The sequence below is a fragment of the Perognathus longimembris genome, chromosome 4 (genome assembly GCF_023159225.1).
Source record: "Perognathus longimembris pacificus isolate PPM17 chromosome 4, ASM2315922v1, whole genome shotgun sequence".
Lineage (NCBI taxonomy): Eukaryota > Metazoa > Chordata > Mammalia > Rodentia > Heteromyidae > Perognathus > Perognathus longimembris.
The window spans coordinates 54,789,021-54,808,174 of NC_063164.1; the positions used below are offsets into that span (position 1 = coordinate 54,789,021).

A 19,154-nucleotide genomic window follows, 5' to 3' on the forward strand; every position below is an offset into this window, starting at 1 on the left:
GCTCAAAAAGCAACATTAGGAATTTTCAAGATAGAACTGTTGGTCCTCATTCTGCCACTTATTAAAATTTTATACTTGGGAAAATTTATATAATACAATCACCTAAGAATAGTGGAGGGGCAGTGGAGGCAGAAAAAATATAAGCAACATAAAACAGACAGTACTTCTTTCTATATCTCAAAGGCTCCTTATTAGAATCAAATGAGATTCCACATACACACATATGTATACATATGTATATAAAGATGTCTCGGTACCTGAGCAGGATTGGCACCACACAGCTATATCTTCAGCCTGAAAATAATTTTTCATTAAATTTACATATAGGCTCACACCTATAATCCTAGTACTCTGGAGGCTGAGATCTGAGGATTGTAGTAGGAAACCGGTCCTGGCAGGAAAGTCCATGAGACTCATATCTCCAGCTAATCACATAAAAAGTCTGAAGTTGTGGTTCAAGTGATAGAGCACTAGTCTTGAGCAAAAGGGACTTCAGAGACAACACCCAAGCCCATAGTTAAGTCCCCAAGACCAGAAAAAATAATATTGTCTTCATTTTCAAAGAAATTAATTAGCATTTAAAATGTTGTTTTAACTTGTGATATAATAAAATTTGCAAGATACAGTGATATGAACAGAAGCTTTATAGGGGCCCTAGATAACTTTTTCTTCTTTTGTGCTAGTCACAGGGCTTAAACTCAGCCTGGGCAATGTCCCTGAGTTTTTTACTCAAGACTAGTGATCTACTTCTTGAGCCACAGCTCCACTTCCAGCTGTTTTTGGGAGAAGTTCATTGGAGATAAGAGTTTCACAGACTTTCCTGCCCCATCTGGCTTTGAACCCTGATACCTAGATCTCAGTCTCCTGAGTAACTAGGATTACAGACATGGGCCACTAGTGGTTGGCTTCTTGATAACTTTTTAACAATGGAAAGAGGTTCTAGGACCAAAATGTTTGAAAACTTCTGATGTATATAGCATTATGTAAATATGTGGTGACAATGGTTGTTTATTGCGACTTTTCAAACAGTGCAGCAGCATGCAATCAGTCATTCCACCACAAGGGATTATGTACTACTTCATCTGTGGGTCATGAAATCCTCTTTTTTAAGGCAATGGCTCACAATTTTCTTTTGTCAGATTTCCAGACTGTCCTAACTGAGGCCTATAGCAATAGGAATTGTAGATAACCTCTGGTCCCATTCTGTCTTCCAGAAAGCAGTGATAAAACCTGGGGAACTCTTAAGAGGGTGATGGGAAAACCTGAGAGCAGAAACCAAGTTACACTTCCTCTCATATCTGGGGTGACAGATGTACACCATCAACTTTTCTCTGTTTAGACGGGAACTTGATCTTTTTGCTCTGGCTTGCTTCCCTCCAAGGTCTGCCTAGTCTTAACCTCCCATGAAGCTGGGATTGAAGGTGTAGGCCACTATCATCAGGCTTTTGGATACAATTTCAAACAAGAAAATTTACTCTTTGGTTTACCATTTTGTTGTAGGATTTAATGTACAATGCTATCTTTAAGTCGTATTACTGAGTCAACCTTCCCTGATTATTTACTTTAAAATTGTTTAATGAAATATTATTTTCCCAGGAGAAGTATGAAAATACAGAGGATATTATTTACTCTAGATCCCAGCTTCTACAATTTTTAATTACTAAATTTGGTTTAAGCTTACAAATTTTGTAAAATGAAAATTTCTTTCGGGAATTTTTGACATAAGCATATTTGCATAAGGTAAATTTTGTCAAATAAATTTCTTTAGTTATTATCATTATAACTCTTCCAGTGTAAGAAATAGAAATATTTTGAGGTGAACTAAAACTGTATAATGCTATTTACATGTTGGCAGCATCTTGTAAACATTGGAATTATTTTGGTTTGATTAAACCCTGCCTTATTAGATTTTAATGTGCTGCATGTTATATGTTTCAGAAACTCCAGAAAGGAACTTAATGACATACGATTTGAGTTTACTCCAGGAAGAGGTAAGCTTTAATTAAAATTATTATTTTAGTGCTACAAGCAGCGTTTCAGAAATTGATTTCAAGCATGTGGCTTACAATTTCCTATTCAAAAAAAATGCTGTGTCAAAACACAAAGAAAGGAAAGGAAAGGAGAAGGTTTAGTAGGAAGAAAATACTTGTGTTAATTGCAAGGTTTTTAAATTGAATCACTACTGACTGCATATATCCCAGTGACACATGTGACACAGTGTATATACACATGTAAATTGGATCTGTTAGTTCAACCATAAACGTAAGTACTCGGATGGTAATGCAGGGCCTAAAGGAAATCAAGATGAGTACAGTGAGAAGCATTCAGCTTCCTCATAAGGATGAAGCTGCATTGTGTCATCCCAAAGGCAATATACTTTGCCTCTTTGACCCCAGTTTGGTTACATAAAGCCTCTGTTGAGGAGTGACTAGGGCCTGGCCTCTATGGGCTGTAGGCATGAGGAGTAAGCTTGCTTAGGTAAGTACAGTCTCGTAGCTGAATGCAAACCGAGTATTGGAGTATTGGAAATTATTACAGCTTCTTACAGGCTAGTCTGGTTGTTCCTTCAAGTCTGATGTCTAGAATAAGAGCCATATGTGATGTTTTGTTCTCTTGCATCTTGTAGAGAGCTTAGTATGCAAGTGAAAATCAAGACATCTTGGTGGATTAGCAGATAAATAATGACAAAGTTTCCAGAGATGAAAAGATTAGTAGTTATTAAGAAAATGTCAGCATTTTCATTAGTTTGTTGGTAACCAAAATAACCTGCAGAATTAAAACTCAGATACTCATGGTAATAATAAAAAAATAATTTCCCCAGTGTCTACATCAAATACCTTTCTAAAGTATATTAGTCTCACACATTCTAATTTACTAATGCTTATAAGCTGTAAGTTCTAATGTTTATTTTAGCTATTGGAGCTTCACATATATTTCAAACTCTGAAGTACAAGAATTTCTAGTTTGATAGTCATTCAGTAAACTTCTTTGACCTTTTGATTATTATCATCTGCCCAAAGACATTACCCCATTTTCTCTAGGAGCCAGAGTAAAAGTGGGCATTTCAGGAACTTGGAGAATACCGTCAAATACATTCATGTTCAGAATTTTTTAATGCTTTTAACAAAAGCTAAGTGGAATATGTTGGCCCATATGTGGTCACAGGCCCATTCTGGTTCTGATAGCTCTTCCTCTGTAAAGACAAATGATTTTCAGTATTTTTGGATCAAGCCCAAACATGAAATATGGTTTACGAAATAAATATCCTCAAGGCTGTAATGAGTTTGCTAATTGATTTTTTTTTCTTTCCGGATATACCTATCTGTAACAATTTAAAAATCAGTCTATGAAATTGCACAGCACCACTCAGGGTTTTCAAAAAGACATCTATTTTTTGTCATTGGATAAAAATATTGACCAGGCAATTTTTTGTAAAATATAGCAAGTAATTGTATAATAAATGTTTCAAGTATAATAAGTAAAAAGAACAGATTGTTATTTTAAGGTTGTTTCTTTTCATTTGATAGTTTAAAATTGGCTACAGCAATGAAAATCAATTTTAATTTTAAGAGGTAACAAAGAAATGAGTTTCCAAGTTAAGGATATGTTTGGATTAGATGGCCCCTATCATCAGGGGCCTTGGCAGCCCCATTTGCTGGGAATAGATGAAGAGTTTCTGCTTTTATTGCTCAGACAACCATTATTAACACTGGCTTCCTGACTTCCTTTACTGGGCAGTGGGCATAGACATAGACTTGTTAAAGTTGGAAACCTCACGTTGGATGACTGCACCTGTGTAACTCCTATTCTGTATGCATTTCAGACATTTTCTGCAGTGTATCTGTGCATGCACACCACATATCCACTGTATTTGTGCTGCATGTAAGCAGGAACGAGTATGTGTGGCAGAAAATGTAACAGACATAAAATATTCACTTTTCTCTCTCTCTCTCTTTCTCTCTCTGTCTCTGTCTCTCTCTGTCTCTGTCTCTCTCTCTTTTTCTTTTTGCCAGTCCTGGGCTTGAACTCAGGGCCTGAGCACGGTTCCTGGCTTCTTTTTCCTCAAGGCTAGCAATCTACCACTTGAGCCACAGTACCACTTCTGGCTCTTTCTGCTGAGGAATCGAACCCAGGGCTTCATGTCTATGAAACAAGCACTCTACCACTAGGCCATATTCCCAGCCCCTTCACTTCTCTTTGTTAATGTTTTTTTACTTGTGTAGATATTAGGAATTGGTAAACAACTTTAACAAAAAGTAAATTACTAATGTAACATGAAATGATTGTTTCACATAAATGTTATAAATTATCATAGTCATAGAAAAGGACTGTTAATCACAGAGAGAGGAGGGGTAAGAGTACTTCCCATTGTGACAAGCTAGCATTAACCATTTGCAGTATTACTCATCTGGTGTCCAAGACTCCTAAAAATAGAAGAACATGTTGCATACCTTAATCATTTGTGGAAGTCTGTTGCTTTTGTTCTACTTTTTTATGAGTCCTCAAATGTGGCTTTGCTCATCTATTTTAACAGTGTTTTATGATTACAGCTCCTTACTCACATATACAGTTTTATTGATGCTTTGGAGATATTGTAACTCACTGAAATGCTTTCACATTGATTGATCAATGGAAATGTAATGGCTGTCTATGATGTGCCCTGCATACTAGGTGTTAGTCACTTTAATTAAATATACTCTTCTATTCCTGAGCAGTTGAATGATATCCACAGAAGATGGGGACCCTGAGGCTCAGTATTCTACCATCTTCAGAAAATGAAATCTCCCTCAGAAAAGTCTTTAATTCTACTACCCTTGAGTCCATGATATGGGATCATCTTATCACAGAGATTTCTTAAAGTACTTTCATATCTCTGACAAATGAGGACAAGTCCTCAAGTTTGCCTTATGTGGATTTTGATAGCTTGCCAAGACCTATGTATTCCATGCATTTGCTTCTTCATATTCTATTTTGTTACAGAATAGAATCAGTAAAGTGGTAGAATAACACATCTTGGAAATATAAAAAGTATATACTGGACTTCAATTTTTAATTGGAGATTTGACTTGGGGGCGTGTTCAACTATCTATGTAAAGGAGAAAAGCATGCATAAAAGTGTAAGGTGCAGAGGTCACCTCTGGCTGTGCCATCATTATCATTATTACCATTTATCAAGTATTTACTTAGTCAGATACTGGGACCAGCACTTTAAATCCCAAGAACTACAAAAGACAAATGAATCTCCAGCTGCACAGTTAATTTACCCATGTATCTGTGATCTCCATATCCAGCTTGTCCTTCTGGCTTTAGGTGCTTAGATGCTTGTGTGATTCAGCACCCATATTTTGCAAGACACTGTAAGGTCATCATCTTCACTGTATTCATGTCCAACTATAGCTCAGGAAGCTCCAGGGAAGATCCAAAGGCTCTGGGGACAAATCATCTCCCTTGAAAAAGCACATCTCCTGTATGCTTTCTTGAGTATGTTGCATTTTCTAAGTTCTCCTGTACAAAGTCTTCAAATAGAAGATAACAGAGTTATCATGTTCATTCACAACCTTTCAATTAAGCAATTTCAGCTACATTGACTTGTCACAGCCTGTTCAGTCCCATCGTTATGAGATTGCCAACTCCAGTCACTTATCATTGTGAAAACACATTATTTTACTCAACCACATTTTCTAAGAGAATGAATCTGTTGCTATCAAGTGATCAATGTCATGTTAAAGGAGTTTCTTAAGAGCATAAATTCATATAGATCATGTTAATAGTCCAACAAGCTCGTGGACTATTTATACTAAATCTAAGGTTGTATCAGATGTTACACATTCAACCTTTGCCATAAATTCTGACTCACTAGCTTCTAATGATAGAAGAGAATTGACGATAGCTAGAATTAACCTTGGCAAGAAAGAAAAGCAGTGTCATAGGAAACCTTTATATCTTCTACAGGTGTACCTGAGGATTGTTTCAGATGGTAGTCAGAAGGAAAAAGTTTCTTATCGTTTACCAAAAATGAAGAAAGAATATTATATACCATCTGTTGAATAAATAGCACAATGTAAATTGTACTTGGGAAAATGTGTCTCATGTTGCTTCTGATTTTTTTTCTCCTGATAGAATCTGAATTGTTGAATTAAAACTCTTGAATAATTTTAGCAAATGAGAAATATATATTGTACATGGTAGTGGATTGTTAATTTTTAATTTTGTGGTTACTAACACATATTCATTTCACATTTGGACAGATACGGCAGATGGTGTATCTCAGGAGCTCTTCTCTGCTGGCTTGGTTGACGGTCATGATGTTGTTATAGGTAATTTTTTTTGTATACAGTGCCATTTTACTGATACATCTTATAGAAATGTATTTAGAACAAAGTACTCATTAAGAAATAAGTAGTTCACTCTGAATTTTTGATGTGTCCAAGCACTCTTTCCCTGGACTGTTTCTCTTTCCCATAGGTACTAACTTCCTCGGTAATCTCCTGTGGCTTTATGGTATTAAACACCATCAATTCTCCAACTTGTATGTTTACATCTCTGACTCAAACTTCTCCTTTATATTGTAGATTCATATCCAGCTTCCTTTTTAGCATGCTTCACTGCAAGGGTATTAGATCATCTAAATTTTAACTCACATCTTCAAAATCTACTCCTTGGTGTTTCCTTCCAGCATACTCCTCCAGGTAGTCTTACACTCTTGGGTGAGGGTCAGCTCCAATTTTTCAGGTGCTTAGGACAATAGTTGGAAATTCTCCTTGAATTTTCTGTTTTGTACCCCACATTTACCTAATCTGGATATGTCATAAGTCATCATCTTGCCTCCCATCTCGTTCCAAGTGCCTCTAATCTTTTAGTTGCATAATTACATTTGTTTCTTCACTGGTGTCCCAGCTTCTATCTTTGCCCCCCACCATCCTGTTCTCATCTCAACACTGAGAGAAATCTTGGTAGCAAGTCAGGCACAGAGGTCACATGATTCCATATAAGAAATATCTATAGCCAGAAAATCTTAGAGATTCTATCTTTTCTCTCTTTTTTAAAATTAATTAATTTATTTATTGTCAAGATGATGTACAGAGAGGTTACAGTTTCATATGTAAGCCAGTGAGTACATTTCTTATTAAACTTGTTACCTCCTTCATTTTTCTCCCACCTTTCCCCCATCTCAACTCCTCCCCACACCAGTTGTACAGATGGTTTATAGCATATTGTCTTACAAGTATTGCTGTTGCATTAGTTCATGTTTTAGCCTTTGTCACTCCATTTTGATGTTTCCCTTCTCTTCCCTAGTTCCAATAAACATATATACAATACCCAGGGTACCAAAATCAGTTACAGTGATATCAGGGGTAAAACCATGGGGAAGGAAGACAAAAGAAAATGGCATAATTTCACATGGTATGTTAAAAATAACAACAATGATGATAAACCACTTATTTCCATAACTTGGAGTTCATTTAGCTTAGCATCATCTTATGTCTCATGTGGCTCAGGCAGCCTTCAAGCTTGCTGTATATTTTAGGTTACACCCAGACTCATAATCCTCCTGCCTCTGTCTCTCGAATGCACTATCACACTGGCTGAACATCAGGTTCTTGATGGCCAGAATTCTTATCTACTTCCTAAAGTGCTGCCTGTGCGATGCCTCAACATATTCACTTCTTATAGTGGACCCTCAGTAAAAACTTGTCCGAGATAAACAAATTCCATTTTAAAATACACAGATATCTCAGAATGGTTTCTTCAGAAATAAAGTGTACTTTTGAATGCAGGATTCTGAGGTTTTTAAGAATCTTCTTTTCAATGCCATAAGATTGAAGTAGCATTTCCAAATATAAAATAAACTCACTTGAGGAAGACGATGTAAAAGAAAAATCCAGTTCTTATAGAGGGTTGAATGATTTCTTACATGTGTATTTCTTCTATTTCTATAATATGAAAGTGCTAACATTTAAATAGATTAAAAAATCTGGTATTTTTCCCATCAGCATTTCTTTTGATTTGGTGGGTATAAATGCTTATAGCAGCATGTAAAAGCTGAAAAAAGCAATAGCATCTATTTTGGAACAGACAACATTATGGCTTTTACTATACCATAGAAAACATCAGTTACAAAAAAAATCTTCATTACCTGGCTTCAGGGCAATCTGCCTGTTGTGTGCAAATCCTTACAAAGCACAGTTTGCATTGAAGACAAGCCTGTATAGTAATATGCAATGACTGCTTTTTTGAAGAAGCAGGGCAGAAATGGAATGCAGTGTTTGTAGTCTAAACTCATAAGCCCTCTTCAGTTGTGCTTAAATTCAGCACTACCTTGGGCAAGAAGCGGAAACGGTTTTAGACCTTGTATAAATATACATTCAAGAGATGAGCAATGCCTTCTGGGTGGGTGTTGGTTAAAAAAATAAGTTTGTTAGATGAAAAAGTCAATGAAACGCTTGTGTAAATTTGCTTATCTTGCCTAGCTGGATTGGCTGAAAAATGTAAACCGACCTGAGTCTCTGTTGCATTGATTTCAAAGAGGATTCCCAAGGACCGCTGGATGGTGAAGCTACAGAGAAATGCCTTCTCCTCTTGGTTAAAAAGAAGCCCATTATGTTTTTTCCAAGGCAGCATGGGGTTGAAGGGTGGGGGAGTATAGAACAACAAAAAATTCAAATGTGAAAGAAAACATCCTTGTAAATACTGTTCCTGCCTTGTGATGCATGGTACGTTTCATTCTTTTTAATGAGATTTAGGACATCAGCTTCATGCCTTGAGTGGGTAGGTTAAAGTGATGCAGTTGCGTTATCTGCTCTGCAGGCCCTCGAAGCTGCTGACTTGCAGTCTGCAAGGCCCAGTGCTGGAATGTGTGAATATGTAGAAGAGGATGCTGGTTGGCAGATGTCTTCCAGAGGAATGACAACTGAAGGCTCTTGCTAGGTTTTTATGTCACGGCTTCCTGGCTTTACAATAGCAACATATGTCTATTTCATTTAAGAGCCAGATGTTGGAATTTGTGTCTCCTTAGAGGGAGCTGTATTTTTGTACTCATTTTGTAAAGTTTTCCTCCTGTAGATTCAGAGCCTGGCCAGGTAGTTGTTACTACAGCAAAATTTCTTTGGATTGCACATGTTCCCCTATAAGCTCTCTATGGGGACTTTTGACTTATTGCTCATGTTCATGGAATGTTGCTTGTCTGCTCTTGAAGTATTGTGTTCAAAACCTATTTGACTTGCAAGACATGTCACCTCCAGGTGGCACTTCTGATGCCTGTCACCTCTCTACCACAATCTGGAGGACAGCTTATTCTTATCTAGAATCACTGAGAACTAGACATTTACCACCTTGTGACATGCGGTCTCATCCTGCTGTATGTCTTAGTGCTGTCTTTTAGAGCCAGGCATGTATTCCCTGTTAGGATTATCCTTGCCACACATAGGTGCTGAATAAATATAATAACAAGATCCATTTGATAAACTTATCCCTCAATGAACATATGAATTAATACATTTGGACAATTCAAGCATACCTAAAAACAAAAGCCACCATTTTCCACCAGTCCTAGGGCTTGCACTCGGGTCCTGTGCATGGTCCCTAGCTTCTTTTTGTTCAAGGCTAGCACTCTGCCACTTGAGCCACAGCGCCACTTCTGGCCATTTTCTATATATGTGGTGCTGAGGAAACGAACCTGGAGCTTCATGTATATGAAGCAAGCACTCTTGCCACTAGACCATATTCCCAGACAGAAAAGCCACTAATTTCTCTATTTTTCTTTTCTGTCTCCTGTCCTTCCTTTCTCCCTCTCTCCCTCTCTACTTCTTTTTTTTCTGAATAATTACTTATTGTCAAAGTGATGTACAGAAGGATTACAGTTTCATACGTAAGGCAGTGGGCACATATCTTGTACAATTTGTTACCTCCTCCCTCATTTCCCCCCTTCCCCTCCCCTTTCCCTCTCCCCTCATGAGTTGTTCAGTTGGTTTACAGCAAATGGTTTTGTAAATATTGCTTTTGGAGTCACTTGTCTTTTTATCTTTTGTCTCTCGATTTTGATATTCCCTTTCCCTTCCCTAGTTCTAGTACCAGTATATACAGTATCCAGGGTACTCGGGTGAGATATTTTCCTCTTTTCTTCATTCTTGTCTTCCTACGATCTCTCTCTCTCTCCTACCCTTCTTTCTCCTTCCCATTTCTTCTCTCAGAGATTAATTTAGCACATGAACTTTGAGTTTCACTTCGGGGAAAGAAAATACAGTTGGCCCGGAAGGTCTTTTTTCTGTTAGTGCTTCTCAAAGGTGTACTGTAAGGTATCTACATCAGGATGTTACCTGGGGGGCTGGGAATATGGCCTATTGGCAAGAGTGCTTGCCTCTTATACATGAAGCCCTGGGTTTGATTCCCAAGCACCACATATACAGAAAACAGCCAGAAGTGGCGCTGTGGCTCAAGTGGCAGAGTGCTAGCCTTGAGCAAAAAGAAGCCAGGGACAGTGCTCAGGCCCCTGAGTTCAAGGCCCACGACTGGCCAAAAAAAAAAAAAAAAAAGGATGTTACCTGGAAACTTACTAAAAATGTATATTTGGCAGGAGGCAGGGTAGGGAAGAGCGAGTTCCAGCATTAGAAGTCTAGGATTTGGAAGTTATTACTTTTAACAAATATCTCAGGTATATCCTAAAAACAGTAAAGTTTCATGGCCATATCTGTAGTTTCTACTTGAAGCAACCCTCAAGAACTGTTTTTAGATCTTTTTATCACCTGTGTCCTCCCAATATCACTGACCTTTTTTTTTTCCTGCCTTTTTTGATTCTCTTCCTTTTAGGTGTCTGTTTTGAAACCATGGCAGTTAATGTTTTGAATTATGTCTTTGTGTGTCTATTGGTGTAGATGCTGAATATGTGAAAAAAACCCTCATTGGTGTCACTTTTACCATAATGAGTAGTTACAACTTTAGTAAAACTAATATTGCTGGTCCAGGTGCAGTAGATCCTCCCAGGTGGCTTTAGATTTTATCTTTCAATATATTGGCCAAGGATCCTCAGATTCCAGAGTAGGAAAGCAGAGAGCCTTTGCTCATTGGTGAGCATGTGGTTAGATATGTACAGTGCTGTTTCCTCACTCTCATCAGGACCATTTAAGTCTATTAGGAGTGATAGGGATTTACTGAACAGCAGTGTACCATCACAACCAGTCTTAGGAAAAAGAGACTGTAGTCTCTCATATATTCAGTCCTTGATTATGCTGGTGTTTATGAGGCTGAAATTTACTGAACAAATGATTTCATTAACAAAATTCTATCTTTATTACAATAGATACTTTTAAAAGGAAGAAAACTCCTGAACTTTTTCTGGGCTTAGAAAGGCTTCAGATTAGTTGGATAAAGTCAGTAAATATAGCGGGGTGATTCCTGATCAGAGGTTTTATGTTGACATTAATTTTCTACAAGAAGTAAGGATAAAAGAGTCTTTGGGAATACTATGCTGGTTACTTTCTCTCCCCTCCTCATCCCCCCCTTTCCTCTCTGTCTTTCTTTCTGTGTGTGTGTGTGTGTGTGTGTGTGTGTGTCTATGTGTATTTACTAAAAATAAATGCTGAACAATAAAAAAGCACCATTGCTAATTTAATGTAGCTCCTTGCTACTGGCTTTGCAAATGTCTTTTGTCCCCTGTTGAAAGCCTTTATTGAAGTAGTTACTCCCCATACACAAAAAACAATGTTAAAAGTTGGTGCACAGGTAGGGGCTAGGAATACAGCCTTGTGGTAGAGTGCTTGCCTTGCATATTTGAAGCCCTGGGTTCATTTCCTCAGTACCACATATAGAGAAAAAGCCAGAAGTAGCACTGTGGTTCAAGTGGTAGAGTGCTAGTCTTGAGCAAAAAGAAGCTCAGGGTCAGTGCCCAGGCCCTGAGTTCAAGCTCCAGGACTGGGGTGGGGGCTGGAGGGGAGGTGATGCACAACAAGTATTTATAAATAGTAACAAATAATGGTTGTACTGTCCAATATGAAAGTACTTCTAGTGTTGAATACTGATTTGAATTCACAGATGAATGGTGGACATTTTTAGGGGAAATAAAATATATAGCAATTGAACTCTTGAGTAGAATTAGTTTTACAGATTAAACATCTAAAGAACTATTTGCTGCTCTGTGGAATGCTGGAAACAATGTGCCTCCTCCTCTTCCCTCCCTCTTTCATTCCCTCCTTCTTCCTCTGTCCTTCATCCTACCACTCCCAGTGTTCATTACTTTCATCACAAACCTATATGTTAATATATATATATACATTTATTTAAGTTTATCTCATTTTAAAAGATGATGGACTGAAAAATATAGCTAGAGTTATTGCTTTATAAGCTATCTTTTGTTTAATTTGATGGTCATACTCCCCTGGCCAGAACAGAAGGAAGTATTCTAGCAAACTAAAGTCAGAAACTGAGCTGTAGCCCACCCAGGAATGTGTCTAGCTGCCGGCTGTGCTTGCCTTCTCACAGATTCTCTTGTACAAAGGTAAGCTCTCTAGATAAGAGATGGCAGGGCTATCCCTTGTAAAGAACTTCTGATTTGGGATGGTTAGAGGCGAAGAGAATAGATTGATTCAAAAACTATCTTCCAAAGTAATTATCTAGGAAATTGTAGCATAAAATAACACCTGTAACCTGCCTGAGGATGTTCTCTGTTTCTCAGATACATGATTATGAATCAGTACAGCAGTAAACCACACTCTTAAGTCCTGATTTAGAAACTGAAGTTGTCACTGTTTCACTAGGAATTGGGTTTCCTCCTTAGAACCCTTAGAACCTACCCACTGGTGTAGGTAGAGGCCAGTTAAGATTTGTATTCAGTTTCATTTATGTGAGTTGGGAGCTTATTAGTGGATTAATCTAAGTCACTTGACTCTTGCTCTTTTGACTTACTTTAAATTGTTCTATTTTAATTAAAATAATAATCTATCTTTTAACTCTATAATCTCCTGTACCAATAGATTATGTTCAATCCATTCAAACCTTTTTGGGTTTTGAATCAAAATGAGCTAGTAGTCCTACTGCCTTCTTATTAGGCAAGGGTGTCTTTCTGTGGAAGCAAAGTAGGTTTAGTTTAGCAGGGAAAACCTATGATAATCTTCTTTTCTATCTCTACCAAGTATGTAGAGTTTAAATTCAGAGCGTTTTTTATAGTCTATTTCATAACACTGATTCATCTTTGCCTGTCATCACTCTGTGTGTGTGTGTGTGTGTGTGCGCAGGCGCGCATGTGTGTGTGTATGTGTATCTACCCATTTCAGAAATCTCTGGGGCTGCAAAAAAATTGAACTAAGTAGAATATTGTAGAAATAAGTAGATGGCTATTGTGCTTATTAGTAGCCTTGTGGGCGTGTTTCTTCTTCCCAAAATGTAATCTCACTGCTGATTTTGTACTTTAATGGTGTAATCCTTAATAACTTCTTTTATAGAAGGAAAAGAACTTACTTATTCAACAAAAAAAGATTAAAAGCCAAGAAAGAAGTTAGATGCACATTTTTTCTTTCATGTGTCCTTATTACTATTTTTATTTTCTTTTTGTTTTATTTGTTCAATTATCTGTCTCTGGGAAGGCAAGGAAGGCACAGAAAGGGTGGGACAAAGGATGAACAAATGTAACAGCGATATTCACTAGGCACTATGTTGAAAATGAACTATACAACTTGTAGGTGGTACAACTTGTAGGTGGGAATGGGAGTAGAGCAAGGGAAGGGGTGGCACTGTCTAAGAAAAAATATACTCATTGCCTGACTTATATAACTGTAACCCCTCTGTACAACACTTTTAGAATAACAATTTTTAAAGTAAAGAAAAATATGTTGTATAAGAATGCTATTACCCTAGATTTGTTTTAAGACAAGAAGAGACTTGCTTGGTCAATTGTTAATAGACTGAGAATTTGTCATTGACATTAGATAAATTCTCTGTCTATTGTAAGCTAAACTTTTTTAATTGTTTTTTTTCTTTATTGTCAAAGTGAAGTACAGAGGGGTTACAGTTTCATATGTAAGGTAGTGAGTACATTTCCATTTCTTATCCAACTTATTACCTCCTCCTTCATTCCAGTTTTAGCCTTGAACTGTTTTCAAAAAAATACACACGATGACTTTGTCACTCATGGTGGCCATTCCATAAATGCAGATTTTCCCATGAGGTTCTGTATCCAATGAGTGACAGACCATCTAGCAGGAATCTACACTCAGGTAGCATTTGAACAGTCATGAGTGCAAACTCCCTCTTTCAAGCCAAAGTTCACTGTGGCAGAAAGTAAAGGAGCTCTTTTAGGAAGCAGTTTTTTCCCCTACTTAATTTCCTAATTGCAATATGTCTTAATCTCTACCCTTAGGGAAAGTTTTCAGCCTTGAGTTACTTGTTGCTGGAAAGGAGAACAGTAGATAAGGTATCTCTTCAATAGCAGACTCCCTGGAGGACTTATTCGCAACACTCAGACTTCTTACTAGTTTGTAGTTTGGGCCTGGGTCTTTAGAAACTGAATAGACTCATCATTCTCATTTCACTGAATGGGTAGGTCCCAGGTCAAAATTTTGCTGTGAGATTTCTGTACTTTTTTATCTTTCTATTATATGCAGGGTCAGTAGAGGAACCCATACAAAGCTTAAGCACTAGCCTAATTTTCTGTCCCTATGTGTTTAACTATTAATTCTTCATATGCCATCACAGTTCTGCTTCTGAATTTTGTCTTTGTCAGTGGTGCTGATTGATAAGTTAGCAAGGCCATTTGATGAGAAGTTAACACATCTGATAGGTATAGGATGTAGGTTGGAGAACATGATTGGTACAGCATTACTCTTTTTTTTTAATTTTTATTATTAAACTGATGTACAGAGAGGTTACAGTTTCATACGTTAGGCATTGGATACATTTCTTGTATTGTTTGTTACCTTTTCCCTCATACCCCCCTTCCTCCTCCCCCTTTCCCTTCCCCCCTCTGAGGTGTTCAGTTCACTTACACCAAACAGTTTTGCAAGTATTGCTTTTGTAGTTGTTTGTCTTTTTTTACCCTGTGTCTCTCAATTTTGGTATTCCCTTTCAATTTCCTACTTCTAATACCAGTATACACGGTTTCCAATATACTCAAATAAGATTACAGAGACAGTGTAGGTACAACCACAGGAAGGTGATATAAGAACATCATCAATAATAGAAGCTACTATACACATAGGACGTTGAAAGTAGTTACAACTGTGATATAACAATCGTTTCCAGAACATGGAGTTCATTTCACTTAGCATCATCTTATGTGTTCATAAGGGTATAGCTATTGGGCCTTGTGATGCTCTGCAATGATTTGCCTAACCCTGTACTAATTATTCCCAATAAGGGAGACCATAGAGTCCATGTTTCTTTGGGTCTGGCTCACTTCACTTAGTATAATTTTTTCCAAGTCCTTCCATTTCCTTACAAATGGGACAATGTCATTCTTTCTGATAGAGGCATAAAATTCCATTGTGTATATGTACCACATTTTCCTGATCCATTCGTCTACTGAGGGGCAACTGGATTGGTTCCAGATTCTCGCTATGACATATTGTGCTGCGATGAACATTGTTGTGCTGGTGGCATTATTGTGATTTTGTTTGTGGTCTTTTGGATAGATACCCAAAAGTGGGGTTGCTGGGTCATAGGGGAGTTCTATATTTAGCCTTCTGAAGAATCTCCATACTGCTTTCCAGAGTGGCTGAACCAGTTTACATTCCCACCAACAATGAAGTAGGGTTCCCTTTTGGACACATCCCCTCCAACAATTGTTATTGTTAGTTTTCTTGATATATGACATTCTTACCGGGGTGAGATCGAATCTCAATGTTGTTTTGATTTGCATTTCTTTTATGGCCAGTGATGTAGAGCACTTTTTCATATGTCTCTTGGCCATTCTCATTTCCTCATCAGAGAAGTCTCTTTGTAAGTCTTTAGCCCACTTGATGAGGGGGCTAGTGGTTCTTTGCGGTTTTGTTTTGGAAGAAGGTAATTTTTTTAGTTCTGCATATATTTTAGAGATGAGGCCTTTGTCCGTTGAATGGCCGGTAAAAATCTTCTCCCAGTCTGTGGGCTTTCTGTTTATCTTGCGAGCTATGTCCTTTGCCGTGCAGAAGCTGTGCAGTTTGATGCCATCCCATTTGTCCAACCTTTCTTTGATTTGTAGCCTTTCTGGGTCTTTGTTAAGGAAGTTCCGTCCTGTGCCAAGGAGCCCAAGTGTTTCTCCTATTCCTTCCGTTAGTGTTTTCAGGGTGTCTGTTTTGATATCGAGGTCTTTAATCCTTTTGGAATTGATTTTGGTGCAGGGTGATATATAAGGATCTAGTTTTAGTTTGTTGCATGTGTTGAGCCAGTTTTGCCAGCACCATTTGTCAGAGAGGCTATCTTTCTTCCATACTATTGTTTTAGCTCCTTTATCAAAGATTAAGTAGGCGTAGTTCTGTGGGTTCATTTCTGGGTCTTCAATTCTGTTCCATTGGTCTTCAGGCCTGTTCCAGTGCCAAAACCAAGCTGTTTTTATTACTACAGCTTTATAATAGAGCTTGAAGTTGGGTATTGTAATTCCTCCAGCACTGTTCTTTCTGCTTAGGAGTGTTTTTGCTATTCTAGGTCTTTTATTGTTCCGTATGAATTTCTGGATTGCTTCCTCTATTTCATTAAAAAATGGTGTTGGGATATTAATGGGTATTGCATTGAATTTGTAGATAGCTTTGGCAATATTGCCATTTTGATTATATTAATCCTCCCAATCCAGGGGCATGGGAGGCTTTTCCATTTCCTTAGTTCTGACTTAATTTCGTTTTTCAAGCTTTTAAAGGTCTCCTCAAAGAGGTCTTTCACTTCTTTGGTTAAGGTTATTCCTAGGTATTTTATGTTTTGGGGGGCTATTGCAAAAGGAGTTGCTTTCCTGATATCAGCCTCGGTCTTCAGGTCGTTAGCATAGAGAAAGGCCGTTGATTTTTGAAGGTTTATTTTATATCCTGCAACTTTGCCAAAGTTTTGGATCAGCTCTAGTAGCTTGGGGGTAGAGTCTATGGGATTCTTTATGTATAGGATCATGTCATCTGCGAAGAGAGAAAGTTTAACTTCATCTTTTCCTATTTGGATCCCCTTTATATTTTCTTCTTGCCTAATTGCTCTGGCTAGGAATTCTAGTACTATGTTGAAGAGCAGGGGAGAGAGTGGACATCCCTGCCTTGTTCCTGATTTTAAAGGGAATGGCTTTAGTTTTTCATCATTTAGAGTTATGCTTGCTGTTGGTTTGTCATAAACTGCCTTGATTATATTAAGGAATGTTCCCTGGAATCCCAGTTTTTCCAGGGCTTTTAGCATAAATGAGTGCTGGATTTTATCGAACGCTTTTTCCGCATCCAGAGATAAAGCCATGTGGTTCTTTAGCTTGCTCCGGTTGATGTGGTAGATTACATTAATTGACTTGCGTATATTAAACCAACTTTGCATCCCTGGGTTGAATCCAGTTTGATCGTGGTGTATCATTTTTTTGATGACCTGTTGAAGTCGATTGGCCAGAATTTTGTTGAAAATTTTTGTGTCTATGTTCATCAGGGAAATCGGTCTATAGTCCTATTTCCGTGATGAGTCCCTGCCTGGTTTGAGGATGAGGGTTATACTGGCTTCATAGGATGAGTCTGGTAGTGAATGTTCTTTTTCACTTTCATTGTAGAGTTTGAGAAATATTGGTGTGAGTTCTGTTCTGAAGGCCTTGTAGAATTCTGCAGTGAATCTGTCTGGACCTGGGCTTTTCTTGGATGGGAGATCATTTATTGCCGTTTCTATTTCAATACTGGATATGGGTCTGTTTAGAAGGTTTAAATCTTCATGTTCAAGTTTTGGGATATGAATTTTTCTAGCAAATCATCCATTTCTTCCAAGTTCTCGAATTTGTTGGCATAAAGGTTTGCAAAATAGTCTTTATTATTTTCTGAATTTCGGTTAATTCTGTGGTGTTACCTGTTTCATCTCTTATCTTGTTTATTTGAGTGTGCTGCCTTCATTTTTTGGTCAGGTTTGCCAGGGGTTTGACTATCTTATTGATTTTTTTCAAAGAACCAACTCTTTGTTTTGTTTATTCTTTCAATGGTTTTTTTCCTCTCTAATTGATTTTATTCTGATTTGATTTTAATTATTTGCTTCCGTCTATTGACTTGGGGTTCAGCGTGTTGTTCTCTCTCAAGGAAATTAAGGTGCTTCCTTAAATTATTGAGTTGCTGTTTCTCCAGTTTGTTCATGTATGTACTCAGAGATATAAATTTTCCTCTGAGTACTGCCTTTGCTGTGTCCCAAAGGAGCTGGTACTTTGTGTCCTCAACTTGGTTGAATTCCATAAATATTTGAATTTCCATTTTAATTTCTTCAAAGACCCACTGATGGTTCAGCAGTGTGTTGTTTAGTCTCCATGAATTGTAGGATTTTCTGTGGTGGCTGTTTGAGTTGAGCTCTAATTTTATTCCATTGTGGTCTGAGAGAATGCAGGGAATGGTTCTGATACTTCTGAATTTGTACAGATTTTCTTTGTGCCCTAAGATGTGATCTATTTTGGAGAATGTTCCATGTGCTGCGGAGAAGAATGTGTATTCTGTTGTTGCTGGGTGGAATATTCTGTAGATGTCGGTTAAGTCTAGTTGGTCTATGCAATTATTAAGTTCTGTGGTTTCTTTGTTCAGTTTGTGACGTGTCGATCTTTTCAGAGGTGATAGTGGAGTGTTAAAGTCCCCAACTATCAATGTGTTTGGGTCTATGAGTGTTTTTAGAGTCAGTAGTGTTTGTTTGATGAAGTTGGGTGCTCCTGCATTTGGTGTGTAGATATTTAGAATGGTTATATCTTCCTGTAGGAGAGATCCCTTTCCTAGTATGTAGTAGCCTTCTTTGGCTCTTCTTACCTTTTTTAATTTGAAGTCAATTTTGTCTGATACTAGGATTGCAACTCCAGCCTGCTTATGGGGGCCATTTTCTTGATAGATTTGATTCCAGCCTTTTACTTTTAGAAGATGTTTACTTTTGCTGGATAGATGTGTCTCTTGGAGGCAGCAGAAAGATGGATCTTGATTTTTGATCCAACTTATGAGCCTATGTCTTTTGATTGGAGAAGTAAGTCCATTAATGTTGAGAGTCAGGATTGAGAGATGATCATTTGT

The 19,154-nt window shown here is 37.7% G+C and overlaps 1 protein-coding gene across 1 annotated transcript in view; it reads left to right on the plus strand.

The window, feature by feature from the left end:
- Stk39 (serine/threonine kinase 39) overlaps nucleotides 1-19,154 on the plus strand; it is a 267,321-nt gene that overhangs the window by 209,385 nt on the left and 38,782 nt on the right. Inside the window, exons 15-16 of the mRNA XM_048345293.1 lie at nucleotides 1,939-1,991; nucleotides 6,249-6,317. Of these exons, the coding sequence (XP_048201250.1) occupies nucleotides 1,939-1,991; nucleotides 6,249-6,317 (122 nt within the window). The remainder of the gene's footprint in view (nucleotides 1-1,938; nucleotides 1,992-6,248; nucleotides 6,318-19,154) is intronic.